At 38.8% G+C, this 19,810-nt stretch overlaps 2 protein-coding genes across 2 annotated transcripts in view; both read right to left on the bottom strand.

Moving 5' to 3' along the window:
* The window catches only part of LOC133656091 (vesicle-fusing ATPase-like), a 73,477-nt gene extending 71,062 nt beyond the window's left edge, over nucleotides 1-2,415 (bottom strand). The window contains exon 1 of the mRNA XM_062056906.1: nucleotides 2,327-2,415. Within this exon, the coding sequence (XP_061912890.1) occupies nucleotides 2,327-2,338 (12 nt within the window). The 5' untranslated portion in view covers nucleotides 2,339-2,415. The remainder of the gene's footprint in view (nucleotides 1-2,326) is intronic.
* A 1,349-nt stretch (nucleotides 2,416-3,764) lies between these two features.
* psmd11b (proteasome 26S subunit, non-ATPase 11b) overlaps nucleotides 3,765-19,810 on the bottom strand; it is a 26,124-nt gene continuing 10,078 nt past the window's right edge. The window contains exons 2-13 of the mRNA XM_062056904.1: nucleotides 16,290-16,391; nucleotides 16,012-16,208; nucleotides 13,491-13,548; nucleotides 13,193-13,387; nucleotides 12,974-13,118; nucleotides 12,837-12,897; nucleotides 8,397-8,459; nucleotides 8,198-8,323; nucleotides 6,863-6,898; nucleotides 6,740-6,791; nucleotides 6,518-6,660; nucleotides 3,765-4,520 (exon numbers count right to left, since the gene is read on the bottom strand). Of these exons, the coding sequence (XP_061912888.1) occupies nucleotides 6,518-6,660; nucleotides 6,740-6,791; nucleotides 6,863-6,898; nucleotides 8,198-8,323; nucleotides 8,397-8,459; nucleotides 12,837-12,897; nucleotides 12,974-13,118; nucleotides 13,193-13,387; nucleotides 13,491-13,548; nucleotides 16,012-16,208; nucleotides 16,290-16,391 (1,178 nt within the window). The 3' untranslated portion in view covers nucleotides 3,765-4,520. The remainder of the gene's footprint in view (nucleotides 4,521-6,517; nucleotides 6,661-6,739; nucleotides 6,792-6,862; nucleotides 6,899-8,197; nucleotides 8,324-8,396; nucleotides 8,460-12,836; nucleotides 12,898-12,973; nucleotides 13,119-13,192; nucleotides 13,388-13,490; nucleotides 13,549-16,011; nucleotides 16,209-16,289; nucleotides 16,392-19,810) is intronic.

Below are 19,810 nucleotides of genomic sequence, written 5' to 3'. Positions count from 1 at the left end.
TTTATTTCTTTTACATAAAAGAGTAATTCGTATCATTTTTACCGTAGGATACAGAGACCACACAAATCCACTCTTCATTAGGTCAGGATTAGTAAAACTAAAAGACATTGTAGAATTGCATACTCCATTAGTGATGTTCAAAGCTAGCAATAAAGTTCTTCCGAAGGACTTACAAAAGTTATTTGTGTTCACGTCTGAAGATGAGAACCACAGAAGGCCGTATGATTTTAAACAACCAAGAATGCGAACAAATTTGAAACAAATGTGCTTGTCTTTTTGTCCACTAGCGACGCTGAGATCCTTATTCATGCGTTTGTTACGTCTCGTCTCGATTACTGTAACGTATTATTTTCGGGTCTCCCTATGTCTAGCATTAAAAGATTACAGTTGGCACAAAATGCGGCTGCTAGACTTTTGACAAGAACAAGAAAGTTTGATCATATTACGTACACCTATACTGTATATACCTTTATATACCTATACTGGCTCACCTGCACTGGCTTCCTGTGCACTTAAGATGTGACTTTAAGGTTTTACCACTTACGTATAAAATACTACACAGTCTAGCTCCATCCTATCTTGCCGATTGTATTGTACCATATGTCCCGGCAAGAAATCTGCGTTCAAAGAACTCCGGCTTATTAGTGATTCCCAGAGCCCAAAGAAAGTCTGCGGGCTATAGAGCGTTTTCTATTCGGGCTCCAGTACTATGGAATGCCCTCCCGGTAACAGTTAGAGATGCTACCTCAGTAGAAGCATTTAAGTCCCATCTTAAAACTCACTTGTATACTCTAGCCTTTAAATAGACCCCCTTTTTAGACCAGTTGATCTGCCATTTCTTTTCCTCCACTCGCCTGTGCATCGGTTGGGGACATCTCTGCACTGCTGACCCGTCTCCGCTCGAGATGGTCTCCTGCTGGCCCCACTATGGACTGGACTCTCACTATTATGTTAGATCTACTATAGACTGGACTTTCACAATATTATGTCAGACCCACTCGACGTCCATTGCATCGGGTCTCCCTTAGAGGGGGGGGGGGGGGGGGGTCACCCACATATGCGGTCCTCTCCAAGGTTTCTCATAGTCATTCACATCGACGTCCCATTGGGGTTGTGAGTTTTTCCTTGCCCTTATGTGGGCTCTGTACCGCGGATGTCGTTGTGGCTTGTGCAGCCCTTTGAGACACTTGTGATTTAGGGCTGTATAAATAAACATTGATTGATTGATTGATTGGTCTGTTGCTGGTGTGAAAGCATGGAATTCTCTAAACAAAGACTTAAAAAGTTGCAAGAATATTTTTGAATTCAAAAAGAGTTACAAAAAGAGACAACTGGAATTATATCAAACTGATTTTTGAATTTTGATTGGACGTGTCATTGTGAAAATGCTTAAACGAAAATGAAAAAGTATGTTGGAGTTCGGGTGTTGGTGGAGGGAACAGTTATAAAGTCCATCCATTTTCTACCGCTTGTCCCTTTTGGGGTCGCGGAGGGTGCTGGAGCCTATCTCAGCTGCATTCGGGCGGAAGGCGGGGTACACCCTGGACAAGTCGCCACCTCATCACAGGGCCAACACAGATAGACAGACAACATTCACACACTAGGGCCAATTTAGTGTTGCCAATCAACCTATCCCCAGGTGCATGTTTTTGGAGGTGGGAGGAAGCCGGAGTACCCGGAGGGAACCCACGAAGTCATCTAAAATAATTTGTGTTAAAAAGGGGGCAGATAAATATAAAAATAGTATTCTTCCATCTGCTCCTTTCTGGTCATGGAAATGTATAAGAAACAAAAAAACAATGAAAGTGTCAACTGTACGTGGCCTGTATATATGCATTTTCATGAAAGGAATAAAAAGAAATGATGAATGATGAACGTCAACATGTAAAATACATGGTGTTATTGAATTATCAGTGGTAGATATGAAGAAGAAGATTAGTAAATAAGCTCATCCTGCTCCTTTTCGGACATGTTGAATTGGCCAATTTTAGTCACGTGACGTGCTGAGCTTGTCTGAGACAAATCCGCCTTTTAGGGCAAGAACACTTGCTTACACATCACTTTAGTCCCATACAATGAACCCGTCCTAACTTTCTACTGCTTTGGAGCGAAGTTTATCACATTTAAGCGCGACCTAACTCGTGCTAGCAGACTATTTCGCGGTGATAAAATGTGTCTTTCCGGGATGCCAACTTTTGAATGACAAGTATTTTTTGCCACACTCGAGGAACGTAAGACAGCCTTTCAAGTCTTTTAAAGACGACTTTTAACCGTCGCTAAAGTAGCAATGTGTGTGTTTTCGATGTTTAAAACAAGTTCCACTCACCCTCGATGTCATATTTGTGTTTGGAGTTTGACGCCTGAAGTGCAAACTAGAACTCAACAAAGTTCTTCCGATGACAGACAACGGCACACTCCACCAAGTATCGCGAGATCTTGGTGCATCATGTGACCAAAATACATAGACGTCACCGCAGCGTGAGAGTGTTTATTTTATATAATGTGATACTGTACACTTATTTTAGGAGGAGATTGAAGTTGGTATATTAATGAAAGACGGCAATCTAGAAATTATTATTCATATATTGTTGCAAGCTATTTTTGTGTACAATAAAGTCGATTTCTGAGCGTAATATCCAAATTCTACCATTGGATCGATTATTTCAAATTATTAATAAAATCTCGGAAAATGTTAAAAAATAAAATTAAAATTAAAAGCCATTAAATGATTGTCTTTAATTGCAGGAATTTAAGTTGTTTTAGAAAATATTTTCTCATTTTGCATTTTTTCTAACATGTTTTGTTTGTCGAACAATGTTGATTGCTCAACCCACTGAATATCTGTAATATTGCTATGTATTGGAAGTGCCCTGGTTTGTTTGTCAATGTGTGCTGTCTGTGTGTTTAATTGTTTAATTAAAAAAAGTAGTAATTATATTTTATGAAGTAAAGTTAATTTTTAACAATATCCTGACTCTTTTTCACTTATTTAGTAACCAGTTGTGGAAAATGTACTTTCTTATAACAGCGCCTGCAAATGTACTACTTTAGTATCGCGAGAACAATCGGGATCTTGTGGTATCACTTGACAAAAATACGTTGACTTTAAAGCAGCGTGAGAGCGCTTCGACCCAATACATTATTTCTATTATAAAAATCTAAAAATATATACATTTTACATATTACCTTGACTTATTTGATTTATTTTGTTAACCAATTGTGTAAAATTTACTTTTTTATGAACAGGGCCTGCGAATGTATATTTTTAGTATCGCGGGAACGAGCGGGATCTTGTTGTATCACGTGACAAAAATACATTGACGCTCCGACGCAATACAGAATTCACATTTTATAAGTAAGAAATATATTATTTTCAGTTATTTTGGTAACTCGTGTAAAATGTAATTTTTAATGAACAGGGCCCGCGACTTTACTATTATAATACCGCGAGAATGGGCGGGATCTTGTGGCATCACGTGAGAAACAAATTGTAGACGTCACAGCTTCGCTCCAACAGAATATTTTGAATTTTATGTTAAGAGTAAGGGACAAGCGGTAGAAAATGAATGGATGGATGTTAAGAGTAAACTATTCATTTTGCATATTATCCTGACTCTTTTTCATGTATCTAGCAATGAATTGTTTTAAAAGTGCTTTTTTATAAACAGGGCCCACGCATTTAACTATTTGAACCAAGTAGCATTTTGAGCGAGGACAGTTTGTCAAGGTATTTAAGTGTTGTTTCAAGAGACAGGACAGATGTCTTTAAAATACAAAATATTTATTTTGAAAATGTCTTTATAAGAGAGAAAAAAACAACAAAACCATACAAATTGTTTGGTTACTAGCATACCACACTATGCTAGGAACTAACAATGGAGAAGAGAGGATGCTCAAGAGGCAAAGAAGACAAACTGTGTGCCTCCCGACGCCAAGAAACGTGGCACCGGTGGTGAAAGTTCACCTTGCCTCTTTTACAAATGTACACGAGCATTCAGGTGGGGCGGACAAGTGGCAACCATCATTGTTTTTTTAATTACAAAAACACAAAACCAAAAAGCAAATATAGTGAGTTTAATACACTTCTGAAGTACAGTGGGGACTGAAACTGTTGGCATTGATATGGGGAAGTCGCTGTTCAACCGAAATCGTGTTCCATTCTTCCAAAAACTGAACAGTTGCGCTTTTGAGAGACATGGCGAAGTCAAAGGACAAAAAGTGTTGTGTCTGCATTTGAGATATAAAGATATATGTATGTACTGTTCATCCTTTTCGTCGTTTTATTGTAGTTGTACAATAATATTCCCTGATGGCCTGGCTCGGCCGCTGTGTTAGAAGAAGAGATATCAAAATGAAAAGGGGATGGGGGGGGACAAAATAAAAGAAGAGAAGTTGCGATACTGTCCATTGAGTGAGGGGGGAGGGGTGTGTGATGGGGGAATCGTTTGTGTTCTTCTTCAAATGTTACATACGCTGCTCAAACACACACAGCTCCTCCACCACGCAGCCTCCGGGCTGCTCTGAGGACCACAAAGAGCAGAGTAAACGCATCAAGCTTCCATATCAACATTTCATACTCGGGCAGGGGTGTCCAAACCTATTCCCCTTAGGGCCCCACGCTGGAATATGAAAGCATGCAGGGGCCATTTTGATATTTTTCATTTTCAAAACTAATACTATACATATTTTTTTAACTTTAGGGCTACCCTCAAGTTAAAATTAAAAGTTAAAGTACCAATGATTGTCACACACACACTAGGTGTGGTGAAATTTGTCCTCTGCATTTGTCCAATCCCCTTGATCACCCCCTGGGAGGTGAGGGGAGCAGCGGTGCCACGCCCGGGAATCATTTTTGGTGATTTAACCCCCAATTCCAACCCTTGATGCTGAGTGCCAAGCAGGGAGGTAATGGGTCCCATTTTTTTAGTCTTTGGCATGACTCGGCCGGGGTTTGAACTCACAACCTACCGATCTCAGGGCGGAACCTCTAACCACTAGGCCACTGATTAGGTGGAGAGAGAGAAAGGTTCTCACATGAGAAGTGTCTCACTCATTAAAATATAAAAAAATAAAATCATATATTATTTTTTTATTCAACACTTAAATCTGTAGATCAATTTTCAGTCTATCAATAAATATATTTTTCTCTGTTTTTTGCCCTTTTGTCAAAACCCAGTGTTTTTATGGCAAACACACAAAATGTGCAATATTTTCCACCAAAACATTTTAAAAGTGGAATATTTGATGTGAAGTTATTGGAACTTAGGTCAATTGGTCAATAATTCATAACACATTTTTTGAGCAATGAGCTTAAAAAAAAATCCCACTAAAATTCTTAGGGATCCAAAAGGGTCCCACTCATAAGTGTTAAAAATAAGTACCAGTAATTCATATTTTTTTTTACTTTCAATACTTAAGTCTCGAGATCAACTTCAGATATTTCTGTTTATTTTAGGTTTTTATTTAAAAAAAAAAAAAGTTTTCTTCTTGTTTGTTTTACGTCCTTTTTGACAAAACCCTGTTTTTTTTGGTTTTTTTTAAAAAACAAAATGTACATTTCCCCCACAACATTTTTCAAAGTGCAATATATGGTGTGAAGCAAGTCGAGCTTCAAATACGTCAATAATTCATAACAATATTGATTTTAATTCAGTATTATTTTTTGAGCAATGCCAGTTTTTTTCTTTTAAGAATTCCAACTAAAATATTCAGGGACCTCAAAGAGCCCGACTCATAAAAACATTAAAATTAAGTCATACATTTTTTTGTGTTTAACTTTTAACGCTTAAGTCTTTGGGTCAACTTCAGATCTATTCGTCGATAAGTCTTCTATTTTTTCATGTTTTATGCCATTCTTGTCAAAACCTTGTTTTTATGGAAAAAACACAAAATATGCAATATTTTTCCACCAATTTTTTTAAAAGGGGAATATTTGATGTGACGTAAATGGAGCCTTAAATAGGTTAATAATTTATAACATTGATTAATTCTTTTTTTTAATAAGAAAAACATAATCCCACTTAAATTATTGGGGATTTAAAGGGCCCCACTCATAAAAATGTTAAAAATAAGTTGTTTTTTTACTTTCAACACTCTAGATCAACTTCAGATCTAAACCTCGATTATAAGTTTTTATGATTTTGTTATGTTTTTCGTATGATTTCTGCCAGTTTTTCATTAAAAACTTTGTTTTTTAAAATGGCAAATACACAAAATTTGCAATGTTTTCCCCCAAAAGTATTTCCAAGTGAAATATTTGATCTGATTGATTTTGATTAATTATTATTTGAGCAATGACAGTTTTCAAGTAAAAAACAGCTTGCATGACAGCTTTGTGTTATTAGAGTCCACATTGCAACTTTATCTCGTCACAATTCATCTGTTTGCTCTTCTATTCCACTTTTCTATGTTTTTTGGGATAGTATTTTCAGAATGTGCTGTGGGCCGTTAAAAATGAGCTGCTGGCCGCACTTTGGACACCCCTGCTCTACCGATCCGAGAATGGCAATCGTCTCACCTATGTCAGCTTCTTGGCTTTGTTGTAAAGTGAGTCCACCACTTTGCTCATGTTCTGAATGGTTTCCAAGGCTGCTTCGTACGTTTTGTCCACTGGCGGCTCCTCAAAGATGATCAAGACTCCTTCTCCCTGGTCCAGGATTCCTGCGGCGCAGAGAAACTCCTAAGTAATGCTTCAAAGCTCACGCTTGTGCCGTGCGGAGATATATATGATGGATCATACCGTGAAACTTTTTGTCCAGAATCATCTGCGATAGTTTACGCTCTACATCCCCCTGGAGATAAGATGCTGTATGAAGAGGGACAAGTGGTCTGACTGTAGGCGAGGGAGGAGAGGAGGACTTACCTTTGACAGTTTGATTAGACCCGATATGTGTTCTATCTGTAGACACAAGCACAGTCAGTAAATGAACTAGGGCTGTCAAAGTAGACCTGATGACAAATTAACGCTCATTTTCTTTGATGCCACTCTTTTTTGGTCACCCCATGTGCACTGGCGATAGATTATATCATTATATATCGCGATAGACACGTAACCGACATCGATTAAAAATGCATTCGTTAATTTTACTTTGGAAGTATTGAAGCAATGTTGGTTGCATGAACAAGGGCACTCGCTCTCTGGTAACTGAGTAATGCAGGAAGTGATGACGTGACACACTAACAGCCAATCAGGTGACTGTATCAACTATCAAGTTTGGTTGATTCTTTGCATGGAGTGAGAAGAGAAATTAAAAATGAAGAAATTGTGGATAAAAAAAGAAAAGTCACCAGACAGTTTTTGGGGATTTTTTTTCCAAAGGGACCGTAGTCAGACCAATGTGGTCTGTAAATGATGCAAGGCAAGACTGCTAATACCACACCACCTTGGCCGTGCTCACCCTTTAGAGCACAGCTGTAACTTCCTGCCAATAACCCTGCAGAAAATAGTTCTTCTCAGGTTTCTCCATGTTTACATTTTCAAACTTTGCACTATTTTCTTACACTAGATTAAGCATTTCTTACATATTCGTTATTTTTGCACTTTCATTTTAAGAGCTTATTGTTAAGTCTTCAATGGGATTTTACTTTTTTGTTTACATAGTTTGAGTGTTTTCCATGCTTGTGTTGACATTTCCTTTCTGCCCTGACAGCTGAGGGCATTACAATCAGAGGAAGTTACATTTGAAATCTGTAAAAAATATATACATGTATAAAAATAAAATATAAATAACATATTAAAAAAACATTAAAACTAACATATACACACACACATGTATAAATATAACATACAAATAGCTAAATAAAAATGTTAACATTTACCTGCTCCTTATTTTAAATAAGTCATAAAAAATATAAATATAAACACTTATATAGTGATAGAGTTTTTAAAGCCCACTGAGAGATGTTTGTTTCTGTGCGAGATAGTGTGTGTAAAAGAGTGTTGGTGTCCATTTTGTGTTTAGCTGTTTAAAATAGCACAATGTTTAACAAACATTTGCATAAATCGAACAAATTGTCCACTCCCATGTTGATAGTATCATAAACCTCAAAAAAGGATCTGTCTGAGGTACACCTATTAAAGATAAAATGCTTGCACCCAGACAAAATGTGACAAATGGTGATTAAATATTTAAATGCTTTGACAGCCTATAATGAAAACTATTATATTTTATTCTGAAGACACCATGTGGGAACGCACCTGCACCCTGGAGAAGGGCTCGATGACCCGGATGAGGTTCTGTTCCAGCAGGTTGTCGTACAGCGTGGCCAGGTGTGTGTTGATGATGGGGTCGTCCCTCAGCTCCGCTCTGTACTCTGTGAGGGCCTGCAGGGGGCGCACACACGCTCACGTTTAGGAGCGTCAACCTCACTTCCTCCTGACAAGATCCTCTTCTTACCTTTTCAAAGTCTGCTAACGATCGGTTCTTGCTGGCCTGGGCGACACATTTGAGAGCGTCTGTCTGCAGGGAGACAAACCTTCAACCTCTTGAAACAGTCAAAATAAATCCATCTGTGGCCACAGTGGAAATCGACCGACTATCAGCGCTATTTGTCATTTTGACGTATATCAGTATCGGCCTACAACAGAACTACATCAGCAGATACAATATATACACATATGATACTGTATCTGTACTTAGTATTTTTAAAAAAATCAATAAAGTTCCCTTTTTGCTGGATTTCAATATTTTTTTAAACCATTTTAGGAATAAAAATTACTTCCTTTGTCAATCATTCTCCTCAAATATGTTTTGATATCTGACACTGCATTTATTTGACTTCACGCGAGAATTATTTTCCAGTTTGCTCAGCTGCTTTTACTACGGCACTCATATGACCACACCCCCTTCCTCTCCTACTTGCAGTGCTGGTCGTCAAAACTTGTAATTTTTGCCAGGAAATCCAGTTTTTATCCCTCCTTCCTGGCGTCGCCCCGGTGCCGTTTTCTTTGTTTTGGCTACCGCAGCGATGGAGTCGCTCGACAAGCCTCCGTCCACAACACTCGCATCGTGGGCTCATTAAAGGAGCGCCACGAGTTTTATGTTCCATGATTCAATCAAATAACGCGACAGCGATGGACGGACATGAAGACGACAGAAAAGATATCTCTGCCAAAAACACAAACTTTGTGTAAATATATTGACAAATAAGATTATTACATAAGTAAAGAAGAGCAGGCAGCATCTCACACTTTCTGTAACATCCAGGAAGAAATTATCTTGAAAAAGGTCTCAACTATAATCTATGTGAAGGAGCCCAGAATTGTATTTATTAACATTTTCACAATATTTCAGCAACCTTACAATGTATAAAATCCATACAATTGTATAAAATTGAGTAGATGCGTTATTGTGAGGTAGAAAAATTTCAAATTTTTACAAATTTTCCAGAAGATTTTCTGTGTTTTGAAATGTAAATGCTCCTCTTAGACCAGGGGTGTCCAAACTTTTTCCACAAAGGGCCGCATACAGAAAAGTCAAAGCATGCAGGGCCCGTTTTGATATTTTATTTTGTAAAAAAAAAAAAATAATTCTAAAACAGACATATTCATTTACAGACTAAACAATGTGTCTGCTTCGTATGAATTGTTAGTATTAAAATTTGCTAATATTTTTTGCTCATTATGCTTACATTTTTAGTGTAGTTTTTTTCGTCTGATTTTATTTGGACAAAACTTGAGCTGCGGGCCGCAAATGGCCCCCGGGCCACACTTTGGACATCCCTGTCTTAGACACATGTAACAAAGGTGTTTGGTGTTTTTTGCTGATAAATTAAACAATATTAGCGCCGCATAAAACATTGTCACTACTGGTCCCACCTTTTAAACAAAAAATTATGTTAAAGCTGGGGTACCTAAGTTATATTCTTTAACTAAAAAAAATATTAGCATCATACAGTATATCGTAACAGTGATTATTTATGAATACATTGTACAAATGCGTGCTGTCTGTGCCTTATAGTTAAGTATTTTAGTATATAAAACACCGGAAGACAAAAACATTTGTCTAGATGGTGGTCAACCCTTCCAGATACAATCACAAGACTTAGAGAAAGGAGGGGTCACGAAGGAGCCTCCTCATTGGCTGATGCAATATATAGTGAAGTGCGTGCACGGTGCAAGCTTGTTTTCAGTAAAGCATGGCTGCCGAACACCCACCTGGAAAGATCGCAATACCTGCACTTGCTGTTACAGCATGTACTGCTAAAAAAAAACAAGAGGAAATCAAAGAAAGAAAGACGTTGTATGGTTAAAAAAACAGAAAAGACCCTAAACTCGAATGAATATCGGTCAGGCATATTCAAGATGGAGGGCATTGCGGGACAGTCTTGGACTAACTTTGGACGTGCAAGTTGCTGTTGTCCTTCTAGACCGGTAACCTAATGTTAAAGTTAAAGTACCAATGATTGTCACACACACGCTAGGTGTGGTGAAATTTGTCATCTGCATTTGACCCATCCCCTTGTTCACCCCCTGGGAGGTGAGGGGAGCAGTGGGCAGCAGCGGTGGCTGCACCCGGGAATCATTTTTGGTGATTTAACCCCCAGTTCCAACCCTTGATACTGAGTGCCAAGCAGGGAGGTAATGGGTCCCAATTTTATAGTCTTTGATATGACTCGGCCGGGGTTTTAACTCACAACCTACCGATCTCAGGGTGGACACTCTAACCACAAGGCCACTGAGTTCCATTTTCATACTTGCCAACCCTCCCGAATTTCAGTGCCTCTCACGAAAATCTCCCGGGACAACCACTCTCCCGAAAATGTCCCGATTTCCAGCCAGACAACTATATTGGGGGCGTGCCTTAAAGGCACTGCCTTTAGCGTCGTCTCTCACCTGAAAAGGAGACTATTATATATGTCTCCGTTATCCATAGGTTTATCTATAACCCATAACACAGTGGCCGAGTGGATATAGTCACTCACGAACGGTCAGATAAGCACAAGGCTGCGGCAACGCAGTATTATGGGCCACCTTGCAAGCAACATTCCGTTCTCATTTGCGGATGTTTTCAACAAATCCGTGAAGGATATGTTCCCGGATTCAGAGATCGCTCGCCAGTACTCAAATGGCAGAACAAAAGCTACTCAAATAGTGAAAGGTAAGTGTTTTTTTTTTTTAAAGTAAGCAGCAAGTACAGTACAGTTAGTAGAACAACTGTGTTTTCATTACTGTACTATATATATATATATATATATATATATATATATATATATATATATATATATATATATATATATACATACCGTATTTCCTTGAATAGCAGCAGGGGCGCTAATTAATTTAAAACCTCCTGTCACTCCGGCGTTTACCGGAAGCCGGCGGGATGGCCGTGCATGCGGTAATTATTTTAAAACCTCTTCTCACTCCGGCGTTTACCAAAAGGAATGCGGTAAATTTAGGCGTGCGCTTTGAGTGTGATGTAAGCATACCATCATGAAAAGCACATTTAATAAAAAAAAACGTTATTATGGTCTTACCTGTACTTATAAATGGAGTCCATTTGCAGCTCCTTCTGACCAAAAGCATCGATAACTTGTTTATAGAAGTCTTCCTTATTTTCTTTCTTCAGTTTTAAAAGTCTCCCTGTCTCGATGGAGATATTCCTTTAATTATTACCTCCTGCTTCGATTGAAAGTCCAGTTTAGAAAAACTGTTTTATTTTAGATACCGGTATGTAATCCTCCATGTTAAAAAAAAACAACCTCTTGCTGCGTGTAGTCACTTCTTCTGCAGTACCGGAAGTCGCAAGAAGGATCACTAGCGCGGTAGCGCCCTCTACCACCAGGAGGCGGGAGTCATTTAATGACTTATACCGTATTTGACACACGCAGCTACGGTATATTAATAAAACATAGCTGCTTACTGTTCTTTTTAGCATACTGTACCGGTATTCAATAGCTTGGACCTTAAATCCTACTGAATAGCTCTTTATCTTTTTTCCTTTGTGCGATTGCAAACTACTGAAAGCAGCTTCCTCCATTTTAAAAATGAGGACAGGTAAAGCGTCACTCGTGACGTAACGAATTTGACCCGGCGGAAGTTCTAGCCATATGCTAAATATTTTGCGAAACGAGTTTGACCCGGCGAAAATTATAGACATGCGATAATAAAATTAATATTTTGCGAAACGAATTTGATCCGGCGTTAATAATGAACCGGCGATAAGGCCAAGCATGCGTTAATTATTTTGAGAAACGAGTTTGACCCGGCAGTAATTCTAGACGTGCGAATACTGTATTCCCTGCGCCAATTCAAGGAAATACGGTATATATATATATATATATATAAGAAATACTTTAATTTCAACCAGCCCCCACCCCCCAATCTCCCGAATTCGGAGGTCTCAAGGTTGGCAAGTATGTCCATTTTCCAAAAAAATACCAACAAGGGGATCTTTGCTGCAACTTCAGACTGTCAACAACCTATGCGTGTGCACATAGAGCTTTCGTGCGCAATTTTGTGCACTTCCAGAGGGGAGGAGACTGGGAGGGACTATCAGTGAGGCGCACAGAGTGGGGGGCGGGATTATAGTTTGAATTCTGCCTGGCGACACAAGATTCAAGTACCCCAGCTTGAAAAAACAATTCAAAGCCTTGCAATTTTGTTATTCTTATAGACAGACCTGTGAATAACAAAATAGTGTAATTTTTTGAAGACCTAATGCACCTCTTTGGATTAATTCAAAGCCTTATCCAGCTGTTTACTGGCTTATACCATTCGTGTTGAAAAAACTTAGCTCCAAATATCGCTCCTTGACTACTAATGACCGTTATCGGCCCTGAAAAAAACATATCGGTCAATCTCTAGACCACAGTGGGAAAAAACAAATCCTTGCCTGACGGCCGGTGTATCGCAGGGCCAGTTTACCGCTGATCAGGGATTGCACCTCCTCTGGTCTGCAGAGGCATCAAATAGCAGAGAAAGGTCAGTCACTGTCACGGGAAGGAAAAGGAAGGATCAGCTGACACTTACAAGTTGAGGACAATTTTGCAGAGGAGCATGTATTTGAGGGCTGTGATGGCTCGGGGGCTGTCGATGGAGTCGTAGCCCTCAAACGCCTCGAAGAAGTAGGAGTAGGCCGTCTTCCAGTCCTTCTCCTCTGCCGCGTGTATGATCCCTGCACAAGACGCACACGCGCTGAGTCAGTCAATGTCGGATAAATGCCCCAGACGACGACAACGGCGGCCCCACCTGACTGCATGTCCAGAGCTGCCTGGAGTTTGGGGGGACAGTAGATGCCGTTGGCGGTGGTCCGCGCGGAGGTGAGCGCGGCGCGGGCCTTGGGCAAGTTGCTGAGGGCGTGGTACGTCTTGCTTTCTAGTAACTGAACCTCCACCAGCAGGGCTTTGTCGTCCATCTTCTTCAGCTCCAGGAGCAGCTGAGAACCTGTAGGGAAGGGAAGATGACTCATTTACCCCGTGGAAACACATCACGTACAGCCAAGCAGCAATACATTTTTTTTGTGTACAAAATGCAGGCTAGCACCCACCGAGCGCCAGGGCCTCCTGGTATCGCTTGGTGTCGAAATAGAGGGAGATCAGTCGAGCCTGAGGGCAGAAGAAGAGGAGAACTTTGTCAGGGAGATGAATCACATCAGTCCGACGTGACAGAATAACGACAAGCAAATTGTTATATTATTCCCTCACTCCTCACCATGACAGTATCGCATGGTACACTTGCTAATTATCACCATGACCATCCATCCTCTCAGGATGCTTCAGATTAATTCTTTGTTTGACAATATCACATTTACTTGCACTTTCATTCCTTCACACACTCAAATCGCTGCTGAATTCGCGCTGGCTGTGTTGACGCATACGACAAGCATTAGTGGACAGTCTAAACCAAAATGAGTGGGCGAAACTATTTATGAAGCCAACCACACTGGAACACAGTGTGCTGTAGTCTGCAGAAAGCTAAATATGTGGTGCCCAATGCCTATAAATACAGCGGAAAAGCCTCAATTATCCTATTAATAAAACTATCGACCCCTCTTTGTTATTTGCAAACAATGTGCAATGTTACATTTTTGTTTACAGAAGTATTTTATTCAAGAGAGAATATGTAAGTTTGCAATTTGTTCACCTCAATTTTGGGATTTTTTTTTCCAAACAATGTGCAATTCTACATTATTCTTCACAGTTATTAAGAAAAAGAAGATGTAATCTTGCACTTTATTAATCATTATGTTGGTGTTCATTATTTATTTGCATACAATGTGCAATGCTACATTTTTGTTTACTGACGTATTTTATTCAAGACAAACGTTTTCAGTTTGCACTTTATTCATCTCTATGTTGGAGTAATTTATTCACATACAGTGTGCAATGCTACCTTTGCATTCACTAACATTTTATTCAAGAAAGAAGATGTAAATTTGCACTTTAACCATCTCAATGTTGGGGTTTATTATTTATTCGCATACAGTGTGCAATACTAAATTTTTGTCAACATAAGTTTTTTATTAAAGACTTTAATAAAATGCAAAGTTAGATCTAATCTTAATGTTGGGAGTTCATTATCAATTTTGCACACAATGTGCAATGCTACATTTTTGTTAACAGAAGTATTGAAATACATTTTTTAACCTTTATTTACCCAGGGAGGTCCCATTGAGATTAAGAATCTCTTTTTCAAGGGAGTCCTGTACATTCATAAACCAGTGGAGGTGCCACTGCCCAAGGACACAACGGCAGTAACTAGGATGGCGGAAGCTGGAAATGAACCTGGAACCCTCAAGTTGCTGGCACGGTCACTCTACCAACTGAGCCACAACGTGCCAAGTTTATACTTTAATAATCTCAATGTTGGAATTATCTCAATTAGGAATAATCTCAATGTTTATTTACATACAATGTGCAATTCTACATTTTTATTTACTGACATATTTATTCAAGACAGACCATGTAGATTTGCACTTTACTAATCTCAATGGAGTTCATTACTTATTTGCATACAATGTGCAATGATACATTTTTATTTACTGGCGTATTTTATTCAAGACAGAAGATGTAGGTTTGCTCTTTTTTCAATCTCAATGTTGGAGTTCATTATTTATTTGCATACGATGTGCAATGCTATATTTTTGTTTAGAAAAATACTTTTTTCAAGACAAAAGTTTTGTCTACAAGAGGAAGCTCTTTATTTAGCTTTTTGAATATTATTTTATATAAAGTGCAATGTATACCTGTTCTAAAAAGAGCAATTTGATACAAAATGGAATATGTGACGCAGTATATGTTCATGCCAGGTGTCCTAGAAGTTGTGACATTGTCTCCTTTCAAACCAACAGTTTTGGACCAAATAAAAGTTTTTATTTAAATTTTTAAATTATCTCTTATCGGTGAGAAAACAGGTGGCTATTGATTTTTTGTGTGAAATATATTAGAAGATTTTAAAATATAACAAAATTAGAAGCCGTAATGCCCAAACTAAATTAAGAATATTACAGTTTCAATCAGCGTTTACATGAAAAATTGCTGAGATGTTATAACAACACTAAATGTAAACAATCTCTACTCGGGCTGTGAATCTTTGGGCACCACAGGATTCGATTCGATTCTTGGGTTTAACGATTTGATTCAGAATCGATTGTCGATTCCTAATGATTCTCGATTCGGAATCAATACTTTTGTAATTACATTGGATGCAAGTTTTCTGATTAACTACAATTCTCTATAAAATAGATAAACAGCTGTGATTACTTAAAAGAAAACTGGTTTTGTTGAATTAAACTATACCAAAACATCTAATAAAGTGGCTGGACGAGACGGATAAAAAAACAAAAACAAATTTAAATACATTTTTGATATTTAGTTTTTGAGTCGATTAGGAATCGTCACAAATAAGAATCGCGAGTCATTCGAAAATCGATTTTCTTGGACACCCCTAACCTCTACAGGGACTTTAATTCCAATGAATAAAACACTTTACTATTCTTGGGCGGAATTTAGTGAGTAAGGACTTGGTCTGCGTCAGGTTTTAAGACAAATACGTGGACTCGTTTTCACCTCGAGAGCTTGTCGTAAGAAGGTCCTCTTCTCAGTTTTGGCCCACTCGATGCACTCCAGACACAACTCCACCTCCTGGCCCGTCGCCGCCTCCATGTCCAGGAACAAGTCGAGCAGAGAGCGGACCAGCCGGGCAGCCTTGGCCTTGCTGATGGAGATCAGGAACGGCCGGACGAATTTCAGCAGACCCCCGAGTTCTGGAGACAACAAAAATGAAAAAGTGAGCAATTACAATTACAAGCAAGATCCGGAATAAGCGTTCAGAGTTTTAACCTCACCTGCTGCCTGTCCGGTCTTGGCCAGCAGCGTCCCCAGCTCCAGGATGCTCTGTTCTTTGACCCGGACAGCTTCTTCATCGTTCTCCTGGACATCTCTCCGTACTGCAAAGACCATTCAGGAAAATGTTATTCTTTCTGTCCTAACATGTTATCCATGGGGTCGTAATTAACCGCGCAACTTGTTTACATCACCACGGTTCATTTTGAAAGCCTTGTCAAATGTCTTTTCAGGCCATTCTCCAAAGAATGAGAATGTATGATAATAACTAGCGATGCACTGAATTTTCGGCCAGCGAATATTATCACCAAATCATAACTCCTGAAACCGGATGATGTTATTAGTTTAATATTTCTTTGGTCAATGAAATAAGCAAGAACAATTTTACATCCATGAATTGACAGTTCTACAGATCGAAAGGGTTTAGGCTGAAGTCAAACACTTATTTCGCCTTACCCTATGAACAGTGACAATGACATTGTGATGACCTAAGCATGAAACACACGCTTGTTTGGGGAGGAGGAAACTAGTCTGCAGCGATCTGCAAAGAGTGGAACTATCAAGAGGGGGAACTTCCACGTTTAAATCCTAACTTTCCAATCGCCGTATTGATTAGGTGAACAACACTGCACAGAAAAGGAAAGTACTCCGAAGCATGCCAAATGAGTCTGTCGCGCCATACAGTATTTGGCCTATACATTATTTTTCTATAGTGTTGTAATACCATGGGTAAATAAATATTTCATATTTTTATGATTGTTCCAGCCTTTGAAGGCTACTACACAGCCATAGCCATAAATGCAATGTAGGGACGTAACGATAAACGGTCTAAAGATAAACCGTGGTACCACTCCTGACATTTAGTATGCATCCCTATCAGGGCTGCGGGGGGAGGCTGGAGCCTATCCCAGCTGCACTTGGGGCGGAAGGCAAGGTACACCCAGGACAAGTCGCCTCCTCAAACCGGGCCACAGATAGACCAAAAAAACATTCGCACTCACATCTACTATCATCGTTTTAAAATAAAATGAGATGGATGAACTCACAGACCGGTAATACTGCTCATTCAGTGGGGAAGCATGCTAGCACTACCTCATTAGCTATCTTAAAAGCTAACACAAATACAAGTCTTATCAACCAATCAATCAAAGTTCACTATATATGTATGTGTGTGTATTTACATACTATAATAATGGATATATAGTTAATAATATTTGAAAGTTTAACTCCTACTTTGTTTACTTTTGTGACGACCTCTTGAAAGCTTTATAATTAATCAGAAATATCAAGCAGCTAAAGGTCAAACATGCATAAGTGTGGAGAGTGTTTTGCATTTTTCCCATTAAACCTTGCAATGGATTTGAATGGGTGTAATTCCGAATTTATTATTGTGATTGGATGTTTTTTTTAGTAATATTCACAAAGTACAGGGACGTCTTTTAAAAAAATAATATTCACAAAGTTCAGTGAGCAGGTTGTATTATGTGTGACCATGTTTGTAAGAATTTTTGAGCTGGTTGAAGTTTTTTCCCTGCACCATGACTAGGAAAGGTTGTTTGGATTGGGTCATATAAGTAATAATATATAAGTAGATAAAAATGCTGTGCTTGTAAATTTAAGAAAGTATGCATCATGGTCACTGATATGAGTTTCTGATATTGTCCACAAGATGGTGACAAATTGTCACCTGTCAGACCCCTGGGGATTTAAATTGAATATGAAAACTCCCATGCACCCCATCAAGTCATAAAAATGGGTTACCACAGTAAAATTTTGGGGTCCCACTTTTTTTTTTTTTTAACCGTTTTGAAAACAAATGATAAATGTATGCATTATCCTGTTATATCTCACTTTTCTATATTGTGTTTTGGAAAAAGGTTGTCATAAACGTTAATTCATCAAAAAAATAATACAAAAGAAAAACATTTTTTATGCATACGTACATTCATTCAGTTATAAACATTCATTCACTTTCTTCTTTCCTTCATGGATCTAAACTTTACCGTTGCCGGTTATTTTCTCTATATTTTTATTTAATAAGTTGTAGGTGTATTTATTTCAGTATAAAAGTGCAAAAAGTTTTTTGCTTCGGTTATGAAATGATGATAATGGTGTGCCAGGGCATACATGCATATGACAAATTGTATTGACTATTCTCACCTGTATGTAGATCATCAGTCGTTTAAAAACTGCCACATCTACACTTTCATGGCAAATAATGCCAACAAACTTAGAATTTTGCAAGTTAGTTTCAATGTCACTTAATACAGTGGCACTCAATGCCTCTAGCATTTCATCTCTGGCTTCGTGATGGCCATAAGCTGTGCGTTCCCCTTTAAGAATGGCGGTATTTGGGGTGAGTGATGTGTGTAAGTGAGTAGGCGAGTTAGGAGAGGGAGTGCTAGCATGTTCAGGAGTGTTAATAGAATGGTGGATGTCCGCTTGGCTTTGTGGAAGACATAGAGTTGTAACAAATCGGCTGCCTCGTCATTCCGACCGAAGAGCGGAACTGTCGGGTAAAATGGAGGGTGTTACCCCCGACAATATAGCGGCCCTGGAGGGAACGTCTACCCGGCGCTCCTCGACCACGGTCTGGGAGCCGACAAGCAGGATGTAACCTGATGTTTTTTGGTGCCTAAAGAGGCTGGATCTTTGAAAATCAGTGCACCCGGTCGTAAAGGTGTTCTTTTTATTAGCCCGTTTACATGGCGTGCAAAACATCTTTCCATCTTCATAAGTGAGCCATTTGCTGTAAAGTGGCTCCTGAAGCCACTTTTCATTGAAGCTTCGCTTCTTGGGTTTATTGCGCGCCATGACGAAAACAATAACACGCGGAAATGCAGTATTTGTGGTTGATAAAACTTTCCGCGAATCAAAATTTAAGAAATTGTACCGGAAAGTTCATTACTTTGAAGTCGATCAATAAAAACGCAATAAACGGGGACGGAAATTTGACTCGGCAAATATAAACAGAACACCGTTTTGACACGGAGAAGGCAGGGTCAGTCCTTTCTGATTCAATGCGTACAAAGACCCAAAAAGTGTTTAAACGCCATCACTGGTTACATCCCTAGTGCAATCGTAATGCGTTGATTCAGTGAGGTTAGTACACAGTCATAGTAATACATGCAATGATAATAATAATTAGCATCATTTTGGGGTTTTCGGCTTTGTTCAGTTCAGTTTATTTGGAACACGCATACGATGCAATGTAATGCATCACACAATTCCAGTTGTTTCATTACAGCACGTCCGAAAAGGAGTAGGAAGAACTAGAGCTTATTTAATCCTACCCCTTTTCATAACATAGCAATTTTATCCAATGTCCTTGTTCTCTGTAACAGAACAGTAAACAAATAAATAATAAATATACAATAGTAAGCATACAAATATTAAATACATAAATAATCTATGTCTAAATAACAAAACAAAAGGGAAAAAAGGGTTTAAGATGTTTATCATAATTGTTCTGTGTACTTTGTGAACACTTGTAGTTTGAACCGTCTCTTAAACTGAATCGTAT

This window comes from Entelurus aequoreus, linkage group LG08 (genome assembly GCF_033978785.1).
Source record: "Entelurus aequoreus isolate RoL-2023_Sb linkage group LG08, RoL_Eaeq_v1.1, whole genome shotgun sequence".
Classification (NCBI taxonomy): domain Eukaryota; kingdom Metazoa; phylum Chordata; class Actinopteri; order Syngnathiformes; family Syngnathidae; genus Entelurus; species Entelurus aequoreus.
This window is presented reverse-complemented; position numbering and strand designations above follow the sequence as displayed.